General features: G+C 44.7%; 1 protein-coding gene across 1 annotated transcript in view; it reads right to left on the bottom strand.

Annotated features, from left to right (window-relative positions):
- The window catches only part of LOC135552275 (non-muscle caldesmon-like), a 65258-nt gene extending 43759 nt beyond the window's left edge, over nucleotides 1-21499 (bottom strand). The window contains exon 1 of the mRNA XM_064983804.1: nucleotides 21203-21499. Within this exon, the coding sequence (XP_064839876.1) occupies nucleotides 21203-21261 (59 nt within the window). The 5' untranslated portion in view covers nucleotides 21262-21499. The remainder of the gene's footprint in view (nucleotides 1-21202) is intronic.
- Nucleotides 21500-21760: the final 261 nt, after the last annotated feature.

Genomic DNA, 21760 nt, shown 5'->3' with positions numbered 1-21760 from the left:
CTACTGAGACCCTACTAACTAACTAACCAGCTCACCTGACAGATAACTCTACTGTGACCCTACTAACTAAATAACTAACCAGCTCACCTGACAGATAACTCTACTGTGACACTACTAACTAACTAACCAGCTCACCTGACAGATAACTCTACTGTGACCCTACTAACTAACTAGCTAGCTAACTAACTAACTAACTAACTAACTAACTAACTAACTAACTAACTAACTAACCAGCTCACCTGTCAGATAACTATACTGTAACCCTACTAACTAACTAACCAGCTCACCTGACAGATAACTCTACTGTGACCCTACTAACTAACCAGCTCATCTATCAGATAACTCTACTGTGACCCTACAAACTAACCAGCTCACCTGACAGATAACTCTACTGTGACACTACTAACTAACCAGCTCACCTGACAGATAACTCTACTGTAACCCTACTAACTAACCAACCAGCTCACCTGTCAGATAACTCTACTGTGACCCTACTAACCAACCAGCTCACCTGACAGATAACTCTACTGTGACCCTACTAACTAACTAACCAGCTCACCTGACAGATAACTCTACTGTGACCCTACTAACTAACCAGCTCACCTGTCAGATAACTCTACTGTGACCCTACTAACTAACTAACCAGCTCACCTGACAGATAACTCTATTGTAACCATACTAACTAACTAACCAGCTCACCTGACAGATAACTCTACTGTGACCCTACTAACTAACTAACCAGCTCACCTGTCAGATAACTCTACTGTGACCCTACTAACTAACCAGCTCACCTGACAGATAACTCTACTGTGACCCTACTAACTAACTAACCAGCTCACCTGTCAGATAACTCTACTGTAATCCTACTAACTAACTAACCAGCTCACCTGACAGATAACTCTACTGTGACCCTACTAACTAACCAGCTCACCTGTCAGATAACTCTACTGTAACCATACTAACTAACTAACCAGCTCACCTGACAGATAACTCTACTGTAACCCTACTAACTAACTAACCAGCTCACCTGACAGATAACTCTACTGTAACCCTACTAACTAACCAGCTCACCTGTCAGATAACTCTACTGTGACACTACTAACTAACCAGCTCACCTGACAGATAACTCTACTGTGACCCTACTAACTAACTAACCAGCTCACCTGTCAGATAACTCTACTGTGACCCTACTAACTAACCAGCTCACCTGACAGACAACTCTACTGTGACCCTACTATCTAACTAACCAGCTCACCTGTCAGATAACTCTACTGTGACCCTACTAACTAACTAACCAGCTCACCTGTCAGATAACTATACTGTAACCCTACTAACTAACTAACCAGCTCACCTGACAGATGACTCTACTGTAACCCTACTAACTAACTAACCAGCTCACCTGACAGATAACTATACTGTAATCCTACTAACTAACCAGCTCACCTGTCAGATAACTCTACTGTAACCATACTAACTAACTAACCAGCTCACCTGACAGATAACTCTAATGTAACCCTACTAACTAACTAACCAGCTCACCTGACAGATAACTCTACTGTAACCCTACTAACTAACCAGCTCACCTGACAGATAACTATACTGTAATCCTACTTACTAACCAGCTCACCTGTCAGATAACTATACTATAATCCTACTAAGTAACCAGCTCACCTGTCAGATAACTATACTGTGACCCTACTAACTAACTAACCAGCTCACCTGACAGATAACTCTACTGTAACCCTACTAACTAACCAGCTCACCTGACAGATAACTCTACTGTAACCATACTAACTAACCAGCTCACCTGACAGATAACTCTACTGTAACCCTACTAACTAACTAACCAGCTCACCTGACAGATAACTCTACTGTGACCCTACTAACTAACTAACCAGCTCACCTGACAGATAACTGTACAGTAACCCTACTAACTAACTAACCAGCTCACCTGACAGATAACTCTACTGTGACCCTACTAACTAACTAACCAGCTCACCTGTCAGATAACTCTACTGTGACCCTACTAACTCACTAACCAGCTCACCTGACAGATAACTCTACTGTGACCCTACTAACTAACTAACCAGCTCACCTGACAGATAACTCTACTGTGAGGACCCTAGAGGAGGGATGGAGGAGTGAGATAACTCTACTGAGAGGAGGGAGGAGGAGTGAGGGTCGAGAGGCAGAGGAGGCAGGGAGGGAGGCAGAGGGAGGGGGTGAGTAGGTTAAGAGGTAGAGGAGAGAGGAAGGAGTGGGGAGGGAGGCAGAGGGAGGGGGTAAGTAGGTCGAGGGAGGGAGGGGGTAAGTTGGTCGAGGGAGGGAGGGAGGGAGAAAAGAGACTCTGGAGAAGAGTTATGGTCAGGAGGACTGAAGAGGAGGATGCTAGAGGTTGGAGTGGGTCAAAGAGGATTTTCTTGTCCTGGTATGAACTCTACACAGGAGAGCCATACACACACACACACACACACACACACACACACACACACACACACACACACACACACACACACACACACACACACACACACACACACACACACACACACACACACACACACACACTCCTAGGATCCATCATTTCCTCTCCATTCTTACTGTAAGTGGAGCCAACACAGCGACTGACAGTCCTCAACAATGGCCTTTAATTCACCACAATGGAAACATTCATGTCAATTCAGCCATTTTGTTTCCTAAACTATTTCATAAAATAATAAAAGGACTGACTCATCTTGACCAGGGGGAAATGTTCTTTAATAATCTTTGTTCTGTTTCTAAATCTAAATCAATTAAAAAATGAAGGTTTGATTTCCATCCATAGACTAGACTTAGATTGCCATGCAAATAAATACTGCATAAAATATCTTTCTTTCTACTGTTTTAATTAAGATTGTTTATCATTAAATCACATCAAAGCCCACCATTCTCATGTCCCATATAATTGCTATGTAGACCACAGAGAAGACGGAGCTGCCAAACCTCTAGTTTATATTGGAGCTCAGTTGACTCTAATGTAATGAACCCGTGTGTTGCTGTTCTCTCTTCGGGTTGCTAAATAATGAGTCTAAAACGATAGGGGGGCCTGGCACAGAATGTGAGGAACTGTTACTATTGGGATGTTTTTCTCATTTTAAACACACAGGGGAACAAATAAGGACGTTTGACGAGAATCAAGAAGTACTTCAAATCAAGTCCGTTCATCCCGATTGAAATGAATCAGGAAACGGAACTGAACATGAATTTTATACACAACAAATCTAACACATCCAATTATGTATATACTATATACTGTACTCTATATCATCGACTGCATCCTTATGTAATGCATGTATCACTAGCCACTTTAACTATGCCACTTTGTTTACATACTCTTCTCATATGTATATACTGTACTCTATATCATCGACTGCATCCTTATGTAATACATGTATCACTAGCCAGTTTAAACAATGCTACCTTATATAATGTTACTTACCCTACATTATTCATCTCATATGCATACGTATATACTGTACTCTATATCATCGACTGCATCCTTATGTAATACATATATCACTAGCCACTTTAACTATGCCACTTTGTTTACATACTCATCTCATATGTATATACTGTACTCGATACCATCTACTGTATCTTGCCTATGCTGCTCTGTACCATCACTCATTCATATATCCTTATGTACATATTCTTTATCCCCTTACACTGTGTATAAGACAGTAGTTTAGGAATTGTTAGTTAGATTACTTGTTGGTTATTGCTGCATTGTTGGAACTAGAAGCACAAGCATTTCGCTACACTCGCATTAACATCTGCTAACCATGTGTATGTGACAAATAACATTTGATTTGATTTGATTTGATTTATGAAATGGAGTCAGGTGTGAGGAACTAGCTTGCCTTGAGTGCACGTCTAGTCAAAGTCCGTTTTCACATTGACACTAGCAAAGGGACATTTTTGTGAGGTTCTTCAGGGACAATACTGTTGTATAAACTGACGAAATGATCCTGTCTTGAATGCCACCTCCGGAAATCGAGCAGGACACTCGTCTTCTCATTTGTAACATTGTGCGGTGATTTCACAGGTGGCACCCCGGGTCCCAGAGTGATGGGGGGGATTGTTTTCCTGGGGCCCAGAGTTTTTTCCCTGATCTGGTAGGCTCACCTAAACAGGTCAAATACTCTGGGTGTGACATAGAAGTAAATAATGTGTTAAAAACAGTTTTATGAAGGCTGCGATGTGGCCAGGTTTTTCTAATCAGGTCATATGGTTTTGTTTAGTTAAGACGCTCCAGGACCTGTCTTACACATAGTCGATTGTGGATAAATACTTTTTTTTTCATCTTTCAATCGGTGAAAACACCAAAGAAACGTAGTAAAATGCATTAATTAGCACTTTTCTTTGAAGAAAATGTATCCTATATAATTTTGGGGACAACATATCAACAGTTCCCTATGCATTGGTCTGGAGAATACATCTAAGCATAACCACAACCACACCACATGTGTTGAATGCAGAAGCTTCTGAGGAAAATGAGTTTGATGAACATTACAAGTTTTGTACTTCAATTTGATATTTATGGCCTGAAGGCCTCATTGACCTGAGGTCATACAACTAGTTTTTGAGTAAAACAAGCATAAGGTATGGATTATTTTGACTATAACAAATACTCAGATGAAACATATTGTGCTATTTATCACAGACTACTTTGTGTCAAAGTTTAACAAGGACTCTCTCCTCCTCACCAGTGTCATGAGCCCCACATACAGTATATCGTTTTGGTCATTGTGCTGCCACAGAATGAATTGCGAGCAAGGCCTCAAAAAAAGCAATGTTGAGATTGTTTGTGAGACCAGGTGTGGTTCCGTGGAGCTATTGGGGAAAGAAAAAGTTCTATATATTTTTATATTCATCATATGTTTAAACAATGTTGTGATTGTTTGTGAGAATGCCGGAACAGGTGTGGTTCTGTGTGCCAGTGGAGTCAAGAAAGATTCTATTGGGGTTTAAGTTTGAGGTTCCGATGCTGTCTTATCCTGTGGGGGTTGCCATGATAGAAGAATTGATCCAAAAGAGGTGTGTAACTAACTCTGACTGTGTGTGTCTCATGATTTGTAAATAGTGTGTGTGTGTGTGTGTGTGTGTGTGTGTGTGTGTGTGTGTGTGTGTGTGTGTGTGTGTGTGTGTGTGTGTGTGTGTGTGTGTGTGTGTGTGTGTGTGTGTGTGTGTGTGTGTGTGTGTGTGTGCGTGCGTGTGTTCATACAAACATGCATGTGGGGGTCTGTGAGAGGAAGTGTGTCCATCTGATGAATGGACATGTGCCTGAACTCAGTTTTATACACTATTTGTAGTCTCACCCATTCATTTCTAATGACCCGCCATTTTTGACCGAAAACACCAAAGTTGTACAAAAGTTAAATAAAACACCCAAAATGTAATGAAAATCATCCAAATGTATTGTGTGTGTTCAGATGCCCTGTGAGGACAAAGTCCTGGAACCTTATGACAATCAGATGAAATGAACTACATTTTTCAGAGAGAAAACTTGTAAATCGGTCCAACTCCACCAGAACACAGCAGAAGGGTTAACAAAAAGGAAACATGGTTTGTTGTAATGTTGTAAGGCAGGGCTGCTGTTCTTTATATTCGTATTAGAGGGGTGGGCATTATTTTATTTTTACACTAACGTTAATTGATGAAGATCTGTTCTTAGCTTTTGCTAGCAGGAACTATATGCTTTTGTTGTTAGCTTTAGCTAGCAGAAAGTATTTGCTTTTGTTGTTAGCTTTAGCTAGCAGGAACTATATGCTTTTGTTGTTAGCTTTAGCTAGCAGGAAGTATTTGCTTTTGTTGTTAGCTTTAGCTAGCAGGAACTATATGCTTTTGTTGTTAGCTTTTGCTAGCAGGAACTATATGCTTTTGTTGTTAGCTTTAGCTAGCAGGAACTATTTGCTTTTGTTGTTAGCTTTAGTTAGCAGGAACTATATGCTTTTGTTGTTAGCTTTAGCAAGCAGGAACTATATGCTTGTGTTGTTAGCTTTAGCTAGCAGGAACTGTATGCTTTTGTCTTAAAGTTAAAATGCAATGAGTGTACAGATGAGAAAATAAACCGTTAAATTGTCTGAACATGCTTGCAATTTGTTGCGTTATTCAAAAGTGTAATATAGTAGATGCATGAAGATTTGCTTGCTTATCATTAGCTAGTAGCTAGCTAGTAGAATAGTTTGCAATGCTTAGCTTCCTGGCTAGGGGCTACTGTGACATCTACGGGATACTTTTGAGATGCGAAGCGAGAATGTCAACCGAACCCTCTCTCGGCTTGTGACAATCCCACCATATTATGTCAATTGAAATGTCACTCTGATAACTCTATTCAGTCACTCTGATATCTCTATTCAGTCACTCTGATAACTCCATTCAGTCACTCTGATAACTATATTCAGTCACTCTGATAACTCTATTCAGTCACTCTGATAACTATATTCAGTCACTCTGATAGCTCTATTCAGTCACTCTGATACCTATATTCAGTCACTCTGATAACTATATTCAGTGAAAATAAGCCCTAAGGTTTTTACTGTGTTAGAGAGCTGTATGCTACTGAAAAAACATCAGCCAACCTAGGTCACCACAGGATCACACCAGCCAAAATAGGTCACCTGAGGATCTGGCCTGGGATTGGCCAGTCTGAGCAGGAAGTCTGAAGTGGCCAGCACAGCAACAAACAGAGGTACCTCTCAGTCTCAGTCTCAGTCTCCAAACAATAAGACAAACAAGAGGAATTAAACATTTAAAGCCACACTCCTTATTCATGTGGGTCCTTAATCCTAATTAAAATGACCATTGGAAAGCAGTAATTATTGCATAGTGCACTTTTAATCTGTGTAAACCTCTCTCATAATGCCACCAGGACTGTACTGTACAGTGTATACTGATAAAACCACCACCACCCATTTATTCTCTATGGCCAGAGGAGGTCATTCACAGCCAAAAGAGAGTTTGAGGGTACAAAACATTAGGAACATCTTCCTAACATTGAGTTGCGGCCCATGTTGCCCTCAGAACAGCCTCAATTCATCGGGGTCATGGACTCTACAAGGTGTCGAAAGCGTTCCACAGGGATGCTGGCCCATGTTGACTCCAATGCCTCCTACAGTTTTTTTTATAGTTGGCTGGATGTCCTTTGGGTGGTGGACCACTCTTGATTCACACGGGAAACTGTTGAGCGTGAAAACCCCACCAGAGTTACAGTTCTCAAGCCGGTGCACCTGGCACCTACTATCATACCCCGTCCAAAGGCACTTCAATCTATTGTCTTGCCCTCTAAATGGCACACACACACAATCCATGGCTCAATTGATTCAAGGCTTAAAAATAATTGTTTAAAATGTCTCCTCCCCTTCATCGACACTGATTGAAGCAGATTTAACAAGTGACATCAAAAAGGGGATCACATATTTTCACATGGATTCACCTGGTCAGTCTATGTCATGGAAAGAGCAGGTGTTCCTAATGTTTTGTCCACTCAGTGTAAAACCCTCAGTGTAGCAGCACATGCTAGCTAGAGTAGAGAGGTGGTTGTGGGAGAAGAGAACAGGAAAACATATTGTGAAGACCAACCTTTCCCTTTCACACTATTGTTTCCACAACCAAGTCTGAAGCAACATCCCAACTCATAGTAACCTTTTCCCACTCTTTCCAACTCTTCCCAACCCTTTCCAACTCCTCCTAACCCTTTCCAATGCTTCCTAACCATTTACAACCCTTTCCAACTCTTCCTAACCTTTCCAACTCTTCCTAACCCTTTCCAACCCTTTCCAACTCTTCCAAACCCTTTCCAACCCTTCGCAATCCTTTCCAACTCTTCCCAACCCTTCCTAACCCTTTCCAACCCTTTCCAACTCTTCCTAACCCTTTCCAACTCTTCCAAACCCTTTTCAACCCTTCCCAATCCTTTCCAACTCTTCCCAACCATTTCCAACCCTTCCCAACCCTTTCCAACTCTTCCCAACCCTTTCCAACCCTTTCCAATTCTTCCCAACCCTTTCCAACTCTTCCCAACCCTTCCCAAACCTTTCCAACTCTTCCTAACCCTTTCCAACCCTTTCCAATCCTTTCCAACCCTTCCCAACCCTTTCCATTTTGATAATGTCCCTTCCATCAGCATTTTCTCTCATACTCCATAATGACTTGTGCGTCCCTGGGTTATGACACGTGTGCTCTGGGTTTTGACGGGTAAAACTCTATCTGAGGCATGTCACTTCTTCCTTTCGGGGGAGGTGGAGACAGTCGAGGTCTGGGAGACAGATTGAGAGGGGGGGTGGAGAGGGCAGGAGGGTGTGTGTGTGTGTGTGTGTGTGTGTGTGTGTGTGTGTGTGTGTGTGTGTGTGTGTGTGTGTGTGTGCGTGTGCGTGTGCGTGTGCGTGTGCGTGTGTGTGTGTGTGTGTGTTCCTCCCCCAGATGATGTCATCTCCATTAGGGAAGTTCCAGTCATAAAAGACTCCATTGAACCCGCTGCAACCTGGTCTCAGAGCATTTCCTATTATTCTATACGTACATCCTGAGACAATACATTTAGTATGATATGTTATGAATTACAATTCGCATTAGCTAACATGCTAAGTAGATGCAAAGTAGCTAAAAATAGCAAGTAGTTGAAAGATTGCTAATTAGCTAAAGTTGTCCTTGTAGAGATTCGACCTCACAACCTTTGGGTTGCTAGATGTTCGCGTTATATCCATCAATCGAATGTATTTATAAAGCCCTTCTTACATCCGCCGATGTCACAAAGTGCTGTACAGAAACCCAGCCTAAAACCCCAAACAGCAGTAATGCAGATGTAGAAGCACAGTGGCTAGGAAAAACTCCCTAGAAAGGCAGGAATCTAGGAAGAAACCTAGAGAGGAACCAGACTCTGAGGGGTGGCTAGTCCTCTTCTGGCTGTGCCGGGTGGAGATTAGAAACCTAGAGAGGAACCATGCTCTGAGGGGTGGCCAGTCCTCTTCTGGCTGTGCAGGGTGGAGATGATAACAGTACATGGCCAAGATGTTCAAACGTTCATAGATGACCAGCAGGGTCAGATAATAATGATGCTTACCCATCCACCCCAACCAATAACATTACCTTTGTTTTTTGCGTTAAGTAACCATCTGTCTTATACCAAACATAACATGACATATCATACTAATTAGAGTTTTCCCCCGGATTTACATGTACTATGTAACGTCTAGTCCATGACACCAGGACGTGAACCCAGACCCTTCAATGTCATTTTGATGATGTCATCACTAAGTGACGCAGATGGCTAAAAGCAACTGAACCAGACAGGCAGTGATACAGCCCCAGGGCTGCTACACGACTACCATCAATCACTCTCCTGTTTGTGAGACAGCAACAACCTCAAACCTCACAGACAGACGTAGACAGTAGAGAGTCAATGAACTGCAATGATGAAACTTGCTTTAGCAGACATTGTTAAGCCATTGAAGTTTTCCGTCACAATACGGGACGAAATAAAAGTTTGAAACAAGCAATCGTGAGCAAAGCACTTAGAATAGAAGGAAGTACCCTCCAAGTGTAAGACGTTGCGACGTTGGCATTGTAATGATTCTGAATAGTAACGGTCTCCTTGCTTTACTCAAACACAATTTGCCCTGATTCGAAATACACAATGCAAACAATTCCCTGAGCAAAAAGTACATTCTGTTTGGTTTCTGGTACATACTGTGTGTCATTGTATCATAATCAGAAACAGGTCTGGTCAGTGAGGTGCCACTGATATCAGTGACATTAATCTATAGTCAGATATCTGTGACATTAATCTATAGTCTGATATCTGTGACATTAATCTATAGTCTGATATCAGTGACATTAATCTATAGTCTGATATCTGTGACATTAATCTATAATCTGTGACATTAATCTATAGGCTGATATCAGTGACATTAATCTATAGTCAGATATCTGTGTCATTAATCTATAGTCTGATATATGTGACATTGATCTATAATCTGTGACATTAACCTATATTCTGATATCTGTGTCATTAATCTATAGTCTGATATCTGTGACATTAATCTATAGTCTGATATCTGTGACATTAATCTATAATCTGTGACATTAATCTATAGTCTGATATCAGTGACATTAATCTATAGTCAGATATCTGTGTCATTAATCTATAGTCTGATATATGTGACATTGATCTATAATCTGTGACATTAACCTATATTCTGATATCTGTGTCATTAATCTATAATCTGTGACATTAATCATCTGTGATATCTGTGACATTAATCTATCTGTGATAGTCAGATATCTGACATTAATCTATAATCTGTCATTAATCTATAATCTGTGACATTAATCTATAGTCAGATAACCACCTAACTCTAGTCTGGGAGAAGGAGACCTCATTTCACCTCCCACCTATCTAGTCTGTGGGAAGGAGACATTTCACCTAAACCCACCTAACTTTCTGGGAGTCTGATATCTGTGACATTAATCTATAGTCTGATAGCCCACATTTCTAACCCACCTAACTCTAGTCTGGGGGAAGGAGACCTCACATTTCACCTAAACCCACCTAACTCTAGTCTGGGGGAAGGAGACCTCACATTTCACCTGAACCCACCTAACTCTAGTCTGGGAGAAGGAGACGTCAGACGCATATGATTTTTCTACATGAATTACTGTAAATCCACTCCAGAAGGACATGACTAACCTCCCTCCACCCTCCACCTAGCCCCCATCATGAGTGCCTCAGTCCAGATGACAATAATCTGTGGACTCACTGAGCGAGTTTCCACCTGAAGGCTCAGACCGTTCTGTTTCCATCTCTGTGTCTCCCTGAGCGAGTTTCCACCTGAAGGCTCAGACCGTTCTGTTTCCATCTCTGTGTCTCCCTGAGCGAGTTTCCACCTGAAGGCTCAGACCGTTCTGTTTCCATCTCTGTGTCTCCCTCCCTGAGCGAGTTTCCACCTGAAGGCTCAGACCGTTCTGTTTCCATCTCTGTGTCTCACTGAGCAAGTTTCCACCTGAAGGCTCAGACCGTTCTGTTTCCATCTCTGTGTCTCCCCACCTGAGCGAGTTTCCACCTGAAGGCTCAGACCGTTCTGTTTCCATCTCTGGTCTCCCTGCCCACCTGAAGGCTCAGACCGTTCTGTTTCCATCTCTGTGTCTCCCTGAGCGAGTTTCCACCTGAAGGCTCAGACCGTTCTGTTTCCATCTCTGTGTCTCCCTGAGCGAGTTTCCACCTGAAGGCTCAGACCGTTCTGTTTCCATCTCTGTGTCTCCCTGAGCGAGTTTCCACCTGAAGGCTCAGACCGTTCTGTTTCCATCTCTGTGTCTCCCTGAGCGAGTTTCCACCTGAAGGCTCAGACCGTTCTGTTTCCATCTCTGTGTCTCCCTGAGCGAGTTTCCACCTGAAGGCTCAGACCGTTCTGTTTCCATCTCTGTGTCTCACTGAGCGAGTTTCCACCTGAAGGCTCAGACCGTTCTGTTTCCATCTCTGTGTCTCCCTGAGCGAGTTTCCACCTGAAGGCTCAGACCGTTCTGTTTCCATCTCTGTGTCTCCCTGAGCGAGTTTCCACCTGAAGGCTCAGACCGTTCTGTTTCCATCTCTGTGTCTCCCTGAGCGAGTTTCCACCTGAAGGCTCAGACCGTTCTGTTTCCTGTGTCTCCCTGATTTCTGAAGGCTCAGACCGTTCTGTTTCCATCTCTGTGTCTCCCTGAGCGTTTCCACCTGAAGGCTCAGACCGTTCTGTTTCCATCTCTGTGTCTCCCTGAGCGAGTTTCCACCTGAAGGCTCAGACCGTTCTGTTTCCATCTCTGGCGCCCGTGTCTCACTGTGTCCAGCAGTTCTGCTCTGACTGGGGTTTCCAGGCCACCGTTCTGTTTCCATCTCTGTGTCTCTGGCGTTTCCACCTGAAGGCTCAGACATCTCTGTGTCTCCCATGGGGTTTCCACCTGAAGGCTCAGACCTTCTCCCGTATCTCTGTGTCTTAATTTCCACCTGAAGGCTCAGACCGTTCTGTTTCCATCTCTGTGTCTCCCTGATTTCCACCTGAAGGCTCAGACCGTTCTGTTTCCATCTCTGTGTCTCCCTGACACCTCCTGATGGCTCAGACCGTTCTGTTTCCATCTCTGTGTCTCCCTGACGAGAAGGCTAACCGTTCTGTTTCCATCTCTGTGTCTCCCTGAGCGAGTTTCCACCTGAAGGCTCAGACCGTTCTGTTTCCATCTCTGTGTCTCCCTGAGCGAGTTTCCACCTGAAGGCTCAGACATCTCTGTGTCTCCACCTGAAGGCTCAGACCGTTTCCATCTCTGATGTCTCCCTGGTTTCCACCTGAAGGCTCAGACCGTTCTGTTTCCATCTCTGTGTCTCCTGATTTCCACCTGAAGGCTCAGACCGTTCTGTTTCCATCTCTGTGTAATCCCCTGATTGGCTGAGTTTCCACCTGAAGGCAAAGATGTTAAAAACGGATCAGAGATGAGTGTCTCCCTGATTTCCACCTGAAGGCTCAGACCGTTCTGTTTCCATCTCTGTGTCTCCCTGAGTGACCACCTGAAGGCTCAGACCGTTCTGTTTCCATCTCTGTGTCTCCCTGAGCGATTTCCACCTGATCAGACCGTCTGTTTCCATCTCTGTGTCTCCCTGAGCACCACCTGAAGGCTCTTCTGTTTCCATCTCTGTGTCTCCCTGATGCTGTTTCCACCTGAAGGCTCAGACCGTTCTGTTTCCATCTCTGTGTCTCCCTGATGATGCTCAGTTCTGTTTCCACTCTGTGTCTCCCTGAGGTTTCCACCTGAAGGCTCAGACCGTTCTGTTTCCATCTCTGTGTCTCCCTGGCGAGTTTCCACCTGAAGGCTCAGACCGTTCTGTTTCCATCTCTGTGTCTCCCTGATGGTGATGAAGCTCAGACCGTTCTGTTTCCATCTCAGAGGTCCTATCACCACCACCTCTCAGACCGTTCTGTGATCTGCTGTCTCCCTGAGGTTTCCACCTAAGGCTCAGACTCACCTGAAGGCTCTGTTTCTCATCTCTGATGTCTCCCTACAGAGGTTCCACCTGAAGGCTCAGACCGTTCTTCCATCTCTGTGTCTCCCTGATAGAGGTCCTGAAGGCTCAGACCACTCTGTTTCCATCTCTGTGATGCTGTTCACAGAGTTTCCACCTGAAGGCTCACCGTTCTGTTTCCATCTCTGTGTCTCCCTGATGCTGTTTCCACCTGACAGACCGTCCTATCACCATCTCTGTGTCTCATGGTTTCCACCTGAAGATGCTCAGACCGTTCTGTTTCCATCTCTGTGTCTCCCTGAGCGGTTTCTATCATCACCTGAAGGCTCAGACCGTTCTCCATCTCTGATGATGTCTCCCTATAGAGGTTCCACCTGATCTCACTTCTGTTTCCATCTCTGTGTCTCCCTGATGCGAGTTTCCACCTGAAGGCTCAGACCGTTCTGTTTCCATCTCTGTGTCTCCCTCAGTTTCCACCTGAAGTCAGACCGTTCTGTTTCCATCTCTGTGTCTCCCTGAGCGAGTTTCCACCTGAAGGCTCAGACCGTTCTGTCCATCTCTGGCCCCTTCTCCCTGAGCGATTTCCACCTGAAGGCTCAGACCGTTCTGTTTCCATCTCTGTTGTCTCCCTGTTTCCACCTGAAACTCAGACCGTTCTGTTTCCAGAAGGCTCAGACCGTTCTGTTTCCATCTCTGTGTCTCCCTGAGCGAGTTTCCACCTGAAGGCTCAGACCGTTCTGTTTCCATCTCTGTGTCTCCCTGAGCGAGTTTCCACCTGAAGCCTCAGACCGTTCTGTTTCCATCTCTGTGTCTCACTGTTTCCACCTGAAGGCTCAGACCGTTCTGTTTCCACTCCCTGATTTCCACCTGAAGGCTCAGACCGTTCTGTTTCCATCTCTGTGTCTCCCTGAGCGTGTCAGACCGTTCTGTTTCATCATGTGTCTCCCTGAAGTTTCCACCTGAAGGCTCAGACCGTTCTGTTTCCATCTCTGTGTCTCCCTGACAGTTTCCACCTGAAGGCTCAGACCGTTCTGTTTCCATCTCTGTGTCTCACTGAGCGTTTCCACCTGAAGGCTCAGACCGTTCTGTTTCCATCTCTGTATCTCCCTGAGCGATTTCCACCTGAAGGCTCAGACCGTTCTGTTTCCATCTCTGTGTCTCCCTGAGCGGTTTCCACCTGAAGGCTCAGACCGTTCTGTTTCTCTCTGTGTCTCCTGAGCAGCCTTCCACCTGAAGGCTCAAAACGGTTTCCATCTCTGTGAAAATAATTTCCACCTGAAGGCTCAGACCGTTCTGTTTCCATCTCTGTGTCTCACTGACGAGTTTCCACCTGAAGGCTCAGACCGTTCTGTTTCCATCTCTGCTCCCTGAGCTAGTTTCTGAAGGCTCAGACCGTTCTGTTTCCATCTCTGTCCTCCCTGAAGATGAGTTTCCACCTGAAGGCTCAGACCGTTCTGTTTCCATCTCTCTCTGAGCAAGTTTCCACCTGAAGGCTCAGACCGTTATGTTTCCATCTGTGTCTCAAAGCGAGTTTCCACCTGAAGGCTCAGACCGTTCTGTTTCCATCTCTGTGTCTCACTGATCGAGTTTCCACCTGAAGGCTCAGACCCTGTTTCCATCTCTGGTCTCACTGTCCACCTGAAGGCCAGCTCAAACCCCTGAAGGCTCAGACCGTTCTGTTTCCATCTCTGTGTCTCCCTGATCGGGTTTCCACCTGAAGGCTCAGACCGTTCTGTTTCCATCTCTGGTCTCCCTGAGCGAGTTTCCACCTGAAGGCTCAGTTCTGTTTCCATCTCCTCCCTGAGCATTTCCACCTGAAGGCTCAACCGTTCCCAGTCTGGCGCCCGGTCTCACTGGTCCAGCGGAACTGCTCTGACTTGTAGGCCACCGTTAGGGGTTTACATCTGTCTTCTAACAGTGGACATGGGGTTTTTAAACACCTTCACCCGTAGTAACTGTCTTAATGATACAGAGGTTGTTGATTCTGCTCACCTCAAGTCTCTAGTGTCACACACTCCTGATGGAAACACGCTTCCCAGAAACGATAACGGCGTAACGGCAGTTAAAAGTCCCTCTGCAGACACAGACCTGGAAGAGTGGCCTTCGACCAGAGAAGAGTTCTGCGATCCTAGAAAGTCACCGATTGGCTGGTCCAGTTGGATCAGAGATGAGCTGTATTAAAAGTGATCTTAGTTGCTATAGGAGATGCTTGTCCTATCACCACTCTCTTCTCATTGTGGATGATGTTAAGGTCCTATCACCACTCTCTTCTCATGGTGATTGGCTATAGTTATCACCACTCTCTTCTCATGGTGATGATGCTGCTATAGGATGTTGATGCTAAGAGGTCCTATCACCACTCTCTTCTCATGGTGATGATGCTGTTATAGTGATGGAGTTGTATAGAGGTCCTAGTTGGAGTGCTATAGAGTTCCTTCATCACTATGCTATAGAGGTCCTATCACCACTCTCTTCTCATGGTGATGATGCTGCTAGTCACTCTCTTCTCATTGTGATGATGATGCTGTTACAGTTGGGTCCTATCATCACTCTCTTCTCATTGTGGATGATGCTGTTACAGAGGTCCTATCACCACTCTCTTCTCATATGGAGTTGATGCTGCTATAGAGGTCCTATTGATGCTGCTATAGAGGTCCTATCATCAGGAGTTGATTGTATAGGGAGTCCTATCACCACTTGTATCTCATTGATGATGCTGTTACAGAGGTTGTATAGGAGTTGGAGTTGTCCTATCACACTCTCTTCTCATTGTGATGATGATGCAGTTGTTCTCATGGTGATGATGCTGTATAGGAGTTGGATGCTTCCTATATCTCTTCTCATTGTGATGATGAGTTGGAGTTGTATAGGAGTTATAGAGGTCCTATCATCACTCTCTTCTCATAGAGTTGGAGTTGTATAGGAGTGATGATGCTGTATAGGAGTTATCAGTTGTATATTGGAGATGATGCTGTATAGGGTCCTATCATCACTTGTTCTATGTGATGGAGTTGAGTTGTATAGGAGTTCTTCTCATAGGAGTTGGAGTTGTATAGAGGTCCTATCATCCTCTCTTCTCAGTTGTATGATGCTGAGTTGGAGTTGTAGAGGTCCTATCTCTTCTCATTGGAGTTGTTATAGAGTTGGACCACTCTCTTCTCATGGATGATGTTGTATAGGAGTTATAGAGGTCCTAGTTCTATAGGAGATGCTGTATAGAGTCCTGGATGTTGGAGTTCATCATTGTGAGTGATGTATAGGAGTTGGAGTGCTGTATAGGAGTTGGTGAGCTTGTATAGAGATCTTATAGGTTTTCAGTTGGTATAGGAGTTAACGTGTTTTCTGCTTGCTTTGTTTGAAACAGTGAGAAGCATTAGCTCATAAAAGTTCAGCACATAGTCTACAGTACTGTATTGTTGGTGGTCCGAGGAAATTGGAAAAATGTTTAGACACATTTAGACATTCGCTTTATGATCAACAAGGTGTGATAATAATGTAACTATTTATCTGGATTGACAGCCGTAGATAGTCACGTACGTCATTAATCACTTTGCTGTATAAAAGTGATCTTTAACCCTCCGAGTTGCAGCCTCAAATCAAAACAGGAGTTACATCATAGGAGTTCAAAGTGCAACTGACCCCCATTTCTTAAATACTGCCCAGCTCTCTCTCCCCTCTCTTCTCTCTTCCGAAGATGATTGGAGTCCATCTCACCAAATATGGACACCCACTAAGTTATTATTATATTGGACCCCCAGGTCAGGGGTAACAGGTCAAACCCCTTCAAAGTTGGTCCCCGGGGATAAGGGGGAGGGTCCAATTTAACCTCCAGGAGTTAAACACCAGTTGATGATAGGGGGAGAGTTCCCTCTTTGTAAAGTTAGTGGTTGTACTATTGTCTTCTTTAGGGGTTGTATAGGAGTTTTAGTTGTATTAGGTTGGAGTTGTATAGGAGTTGGAGTTGTATTGGAGTTGTATAGGAGTTGGAGTTGTATTGGAGTTGTATAAGTGTTGGAGTTGTATAGGAGTTGTATAGGAGTTGGAGTTGTATTGGAGTTGTATAGGAGTTGGAGTTGTATAGGAGTTGTATAGGAGTTGGAGTTGTATTGGAGTTGTATAGGGTTGGAGTTGTATAGGAGTTGTTAGGAGTTGGAGTTGTATTGGAGTTGTATAGTTGTATAGGAGTTGTATAGGAGTTGTATAGGAGTTGAAGTTGTATAGGAGTTGGAGTTGTATAGGAGTTGTAAGTTGTATAGGAGTTGTATAGGAGTTGAAGTTGTATAGGAGTTGTATAGGAGTTGGAGTTGTATAGGAGTTGGAGTTGTATAGGAGTTGTATAGGAGTTGGAGTTGTATAGGAGTTGTTGTATAGGAGTTGCTCTCCTAAAGAGGCACCGTGCTGTAGGGCAGGACATTGTTTGACCAATTTCCTGTCCATTAGCAGTAATGAAGTGGCTGTCGGTAATTGCTGCACAGACGGTCTCTTTGGGAATGCAGCAGAGTCAATGTCTGTGAGACCGGCGTCTGCTGTTCAATAAGAACACTGTTAACGTGTCTGGTTAATAAAGCCGTCCCTTCAGACGTCAGTGAGCAGTAGGAATGTGCTACTTTTTCTACCATATCAACGTTGAACCACTTTCCACAGAACCACAGAATGGAGATACAGAGGGTGGTGATATGAAGATTTCACTTCCCAGTAACAGATATCACATATGAAGGTTACTGCTTCCCTCCCAGTAACAGACATCACATATGAAGGTTACTGCTTCCCTCCCAATAACCGACATCACATATGAAGGTTACTGCTTCCCCCCCAGTAACAGACATCACATATGAAGGTTACTGCTTCCCTCCCAATAACCGACATCACATATGAAGGTTACTGCTTCCCTCCCAGTAACAGACATCACATATGAAGGTTACTGCTTCCCTACCAGTAACAGACATCACATATGAAGGTTACTGCTTCCCTCCCAGTAACAGACATCACATATGAAGGTTACTGCTTCCTCCCAGTAACAGACATCACATATGAAGGTTACTGCTTCCCTCCCAGTCTCAGACATCACATATGAAGGTTACTGCTTCCCTCCCAGTAACAGACATCACATATGAAGGTTACTGCTTCCCTCCAGTAACAGACATCACATATGAAGGTTACTGCTTCCCTCCCAGTAACAGATATCACATATGAAGGTTACTGCTTCCCTCCCAGTAACAGATATCACATATGAAGGTTACTGCTTCCCTCCCAGTAACAGACATCACATATGAAGGTTACTGCTTCCCTCCCAGTAACATACATCACATATGAAGGTTACTGCTTCCCTCCCAGTAACAGACATCACATATGAAGGTTACTGCTTCCCTCCCAGTAACAGACATCACATATGAAGGTTACTGCTTCCCTCCCAGTAACAGACACCACATATGAAGGTTACTGCTTCCTCCCAGTAACAGACATCACATATGAAGGTTACTGCTTCCCTCCCAGTAACAGACATCACATATGAAGGTTACTGCTTCCCTCCCAGTAACAGACATCACATATGAAGGTTACTGCTTCCCTCCCAGTAACAGACATCACATATGAAGGTTACTGCTTCCCTCCCAGTAACAGACATCACATATGAAGGTTACTGCTTCCCTCCCAGTAACAGACATCACATATGAAGGTTACTGCTTCCCTCCCAGTAACAGACATCACATATGAAGGTTACTGCTTCCCTCCCAGTAACAGACATCACATATGAAGGTTACTGCTTCCCCCCCAGTAACAGACACCACATATGAAGGTTACTGCTTCCCCCCAGTAACAGACATCACATATGAAGGTTACTGCTTCCAGTAACAGACACCACATATGTAGTAACAGACATCACATATGAAGGTTACTGCTTCCCTCCCAGTAACAGACATCACATATGAAGGTTACTGCTTCCCTCCCAGTAACAGACACCACATATGAAGGTTACTGCTTCCAGTAACAGACATCACATATGAAGGTTACTGCTTCCAGTAACAGACACCACATATGAAGGTGACTGCTTCCCTCCCAGTAACAGACATCACATATGAAGGTTACTGCTTCCCTCCCAGTAACAGACATCACATATGAATGTTACTGCTTCCCTCCCAGTAACAGACATCACATATGAAGGTTACTGCTTCCCTCCCAGTAACAGACATCACATATGAAGGTTACTGCTTCCCTCCCAGTAACAGACATCACATATGAAGGTTACTGCTTCCTCCCAGTAACAGACATCACATATGAAGGTTACTGCTTCCCTCCCAGTAACAGACACCACATATGAAGGTTACTGCTTCCCTCCCAGTAACAGACATCACATATGAAGGTTACTGCTTCCCTCCCAGTAACAGACATCACATATGAAGGTTACTGCTTCCCTCCCACTAACAGACATCACATATGAAGGTTACTGCTTCCCCCCCAGTAACAGACATCACATATGAAGGTTACTGCTTCCCCCCCAGTAACAGACATCACATATGAAGGTTACTGCTTCCCTCCCACTAACAGACATCACATATGAAGGTTGTTACATCCCAGAACACCTGATGGTCAACTACATCTAATTAGCATCAATAAACAACCAGAACAACACACAATACCTGATAGAAACACCAACTAACACACACCAACACCTGGCAGAAACACCAACTAACACACACAACACCTGGCAGAAACACCAACGAACACACACCAACACCTGGCAGAAACACCAACTAACCCACACCAACACCTGGCAGAAACACCAACAAACCCACACCAACACCTGGCAGAAACACCAACTAACACACACAACACCTGGCAGAAGGACCAACTAACACACACAACACCTGGCAGAAACACCAACTAACACACACAACACCTGGCAGAAGGACCAACACACACAACACCTGGCAGAAGGACCAACTAACACACACAACACCTGGCAGAAGGACCAACTAACACACACAACACCTGTCAGAAACACCAACTAACACACACAACACCTGGCAGAAGGACCAACACACACCAACACCTGGCAGAAGGACCAACTAACACACACAACACCTGGCAGAAACACCAACAAACCCACACCAACACCTGGCAGAAACACCAACAAACCCACACCAACACCTGGCAGAAACACCAACTAACACACACAACACCTTGCAGAAGGACCAACTAACCCACACCAACACCTGGCAGAAGGACCAACCAAGACACACCAACACCTGGCAGAAGGACCAACTAACACACACAACACCTGGCAGAAGGACCAACTAACCCACACCAACACCAGGCAGAAGGACCAACCAACACACACCAACACCTGGCAGAAGGACCAACCAACACACACCAACACCTGGCAGAAGGACCAACTAACACACACAACACCTGGCAGAAACACCAACTAACACACACAACACCTGGCAGAAGGACCAACTAACACACACAACACCTGGCAGAAGGACCAACTAACACACACAACACCTGGCAGAAACACCAACTAACACACACAACACCTGGCAGAAGGACCAACACACACCAACACCTGGCAGAAGGACCAACTAACACACACAACACCTGGCAGAAGGACCAACTAACACACACAAAACCTGGCAGAAACACCAACTAACACACACAACACCTGGCAGAAACACCAACTAACACACACAACACCTGGCAGAAGGACCAACACACACCAACACCTGGCAGAAACACGAACTAACACACACAACACCTGGCAGAAGGACCAACTAACACACACAACACCTGGCAGAAACACCAACTAACACACACAACACCTGACAGAAGGACCAACACACACCAACACCTGGCAGAAGGACCAACACACACAACACCTGGCATAAGGACCAACACCTGGCAGAAGGACCAACACACACAACACCTGGCAGAAGGACCAACTAACACACACAACACCTGGCAGAAACACCAACTAACACACACAACACCTGGCAGAAGGACCAACACACACCAACACCTGGCAGAAGGACCAACACACACAACACCTGGCAGAAGGACCAACACCTGGCAGAAGGACCAACACACACCAACACCTGGCAGAAGGACCAACACACACCAACACCTGGCAGAAGGACCAACACACACCAACACCTGGCAGAAGGAGTATCAAAGCTCCACTTCTCGTACCTGAGCAGGTTCTGCAGACCTTCCTTGCTGGAGTTTCTCCTTAGTAAATGACCAGACATGTCTTCTTCTCCTCTGTTTGTCTCAGCCCTCAGCAGAATAACAACCAGGTACTCTGTTCCTCTTTAAAACACTACTGTCTTTCTCCCTCAGTGAGCGGCGGCAGTCAGAGAGGACTGGAGAGTTCCAGGAAGGGCTCTCTTCTGTCTCTTTATGTGGGGTTTCCTTCCCCTCTCTCTCTCTCTGTCTCTCTCTCTGTCTCTCTCTCTCTCTCTCTCTCTCACTATCTCTCTATCTCTCTCTCTCTCTCCCTGTGTCTCTAATCTGTCTCTCTCTCTCTCTCTCTCTGTCTCTCTCTCTCTCTCTCTCTCTCTCTGTCTCTCTGTCTCTCTCTCTCTCTTTCTCTCTCTCTCTCTCTGTGTCTCTAATCTCTCTCTCTCTCTCTAATTCTCTCTCTCTATTTTCTCTCTCTCTCTTTCTCTCTCTCTCTTTCACACAAACACAGGACTTCCTTTAGATCCCCTCTCCTCTGATGCTCGATGTCGATGTAAAGACTCTCCC

Source organism: Oncorhynchus masou, chromosome 2 (genome assembly GCF_036934945.1).
Source record: "Oncorhynchus masou masou isolate Uvic2021 chromosome 2, UVic_Omas_1.1, whole genome shotgun sequence".
Taxonomy (NCBI): Eukaryota; Metazoa; Chordata; class Actinopteri; order Salmoniformes; family Salmonidae; genus Oncorhynchus; species Oncorhynchus masou.
This window is presented reverse-complemented; position numbering and strand designations above follow the sequence as displayed.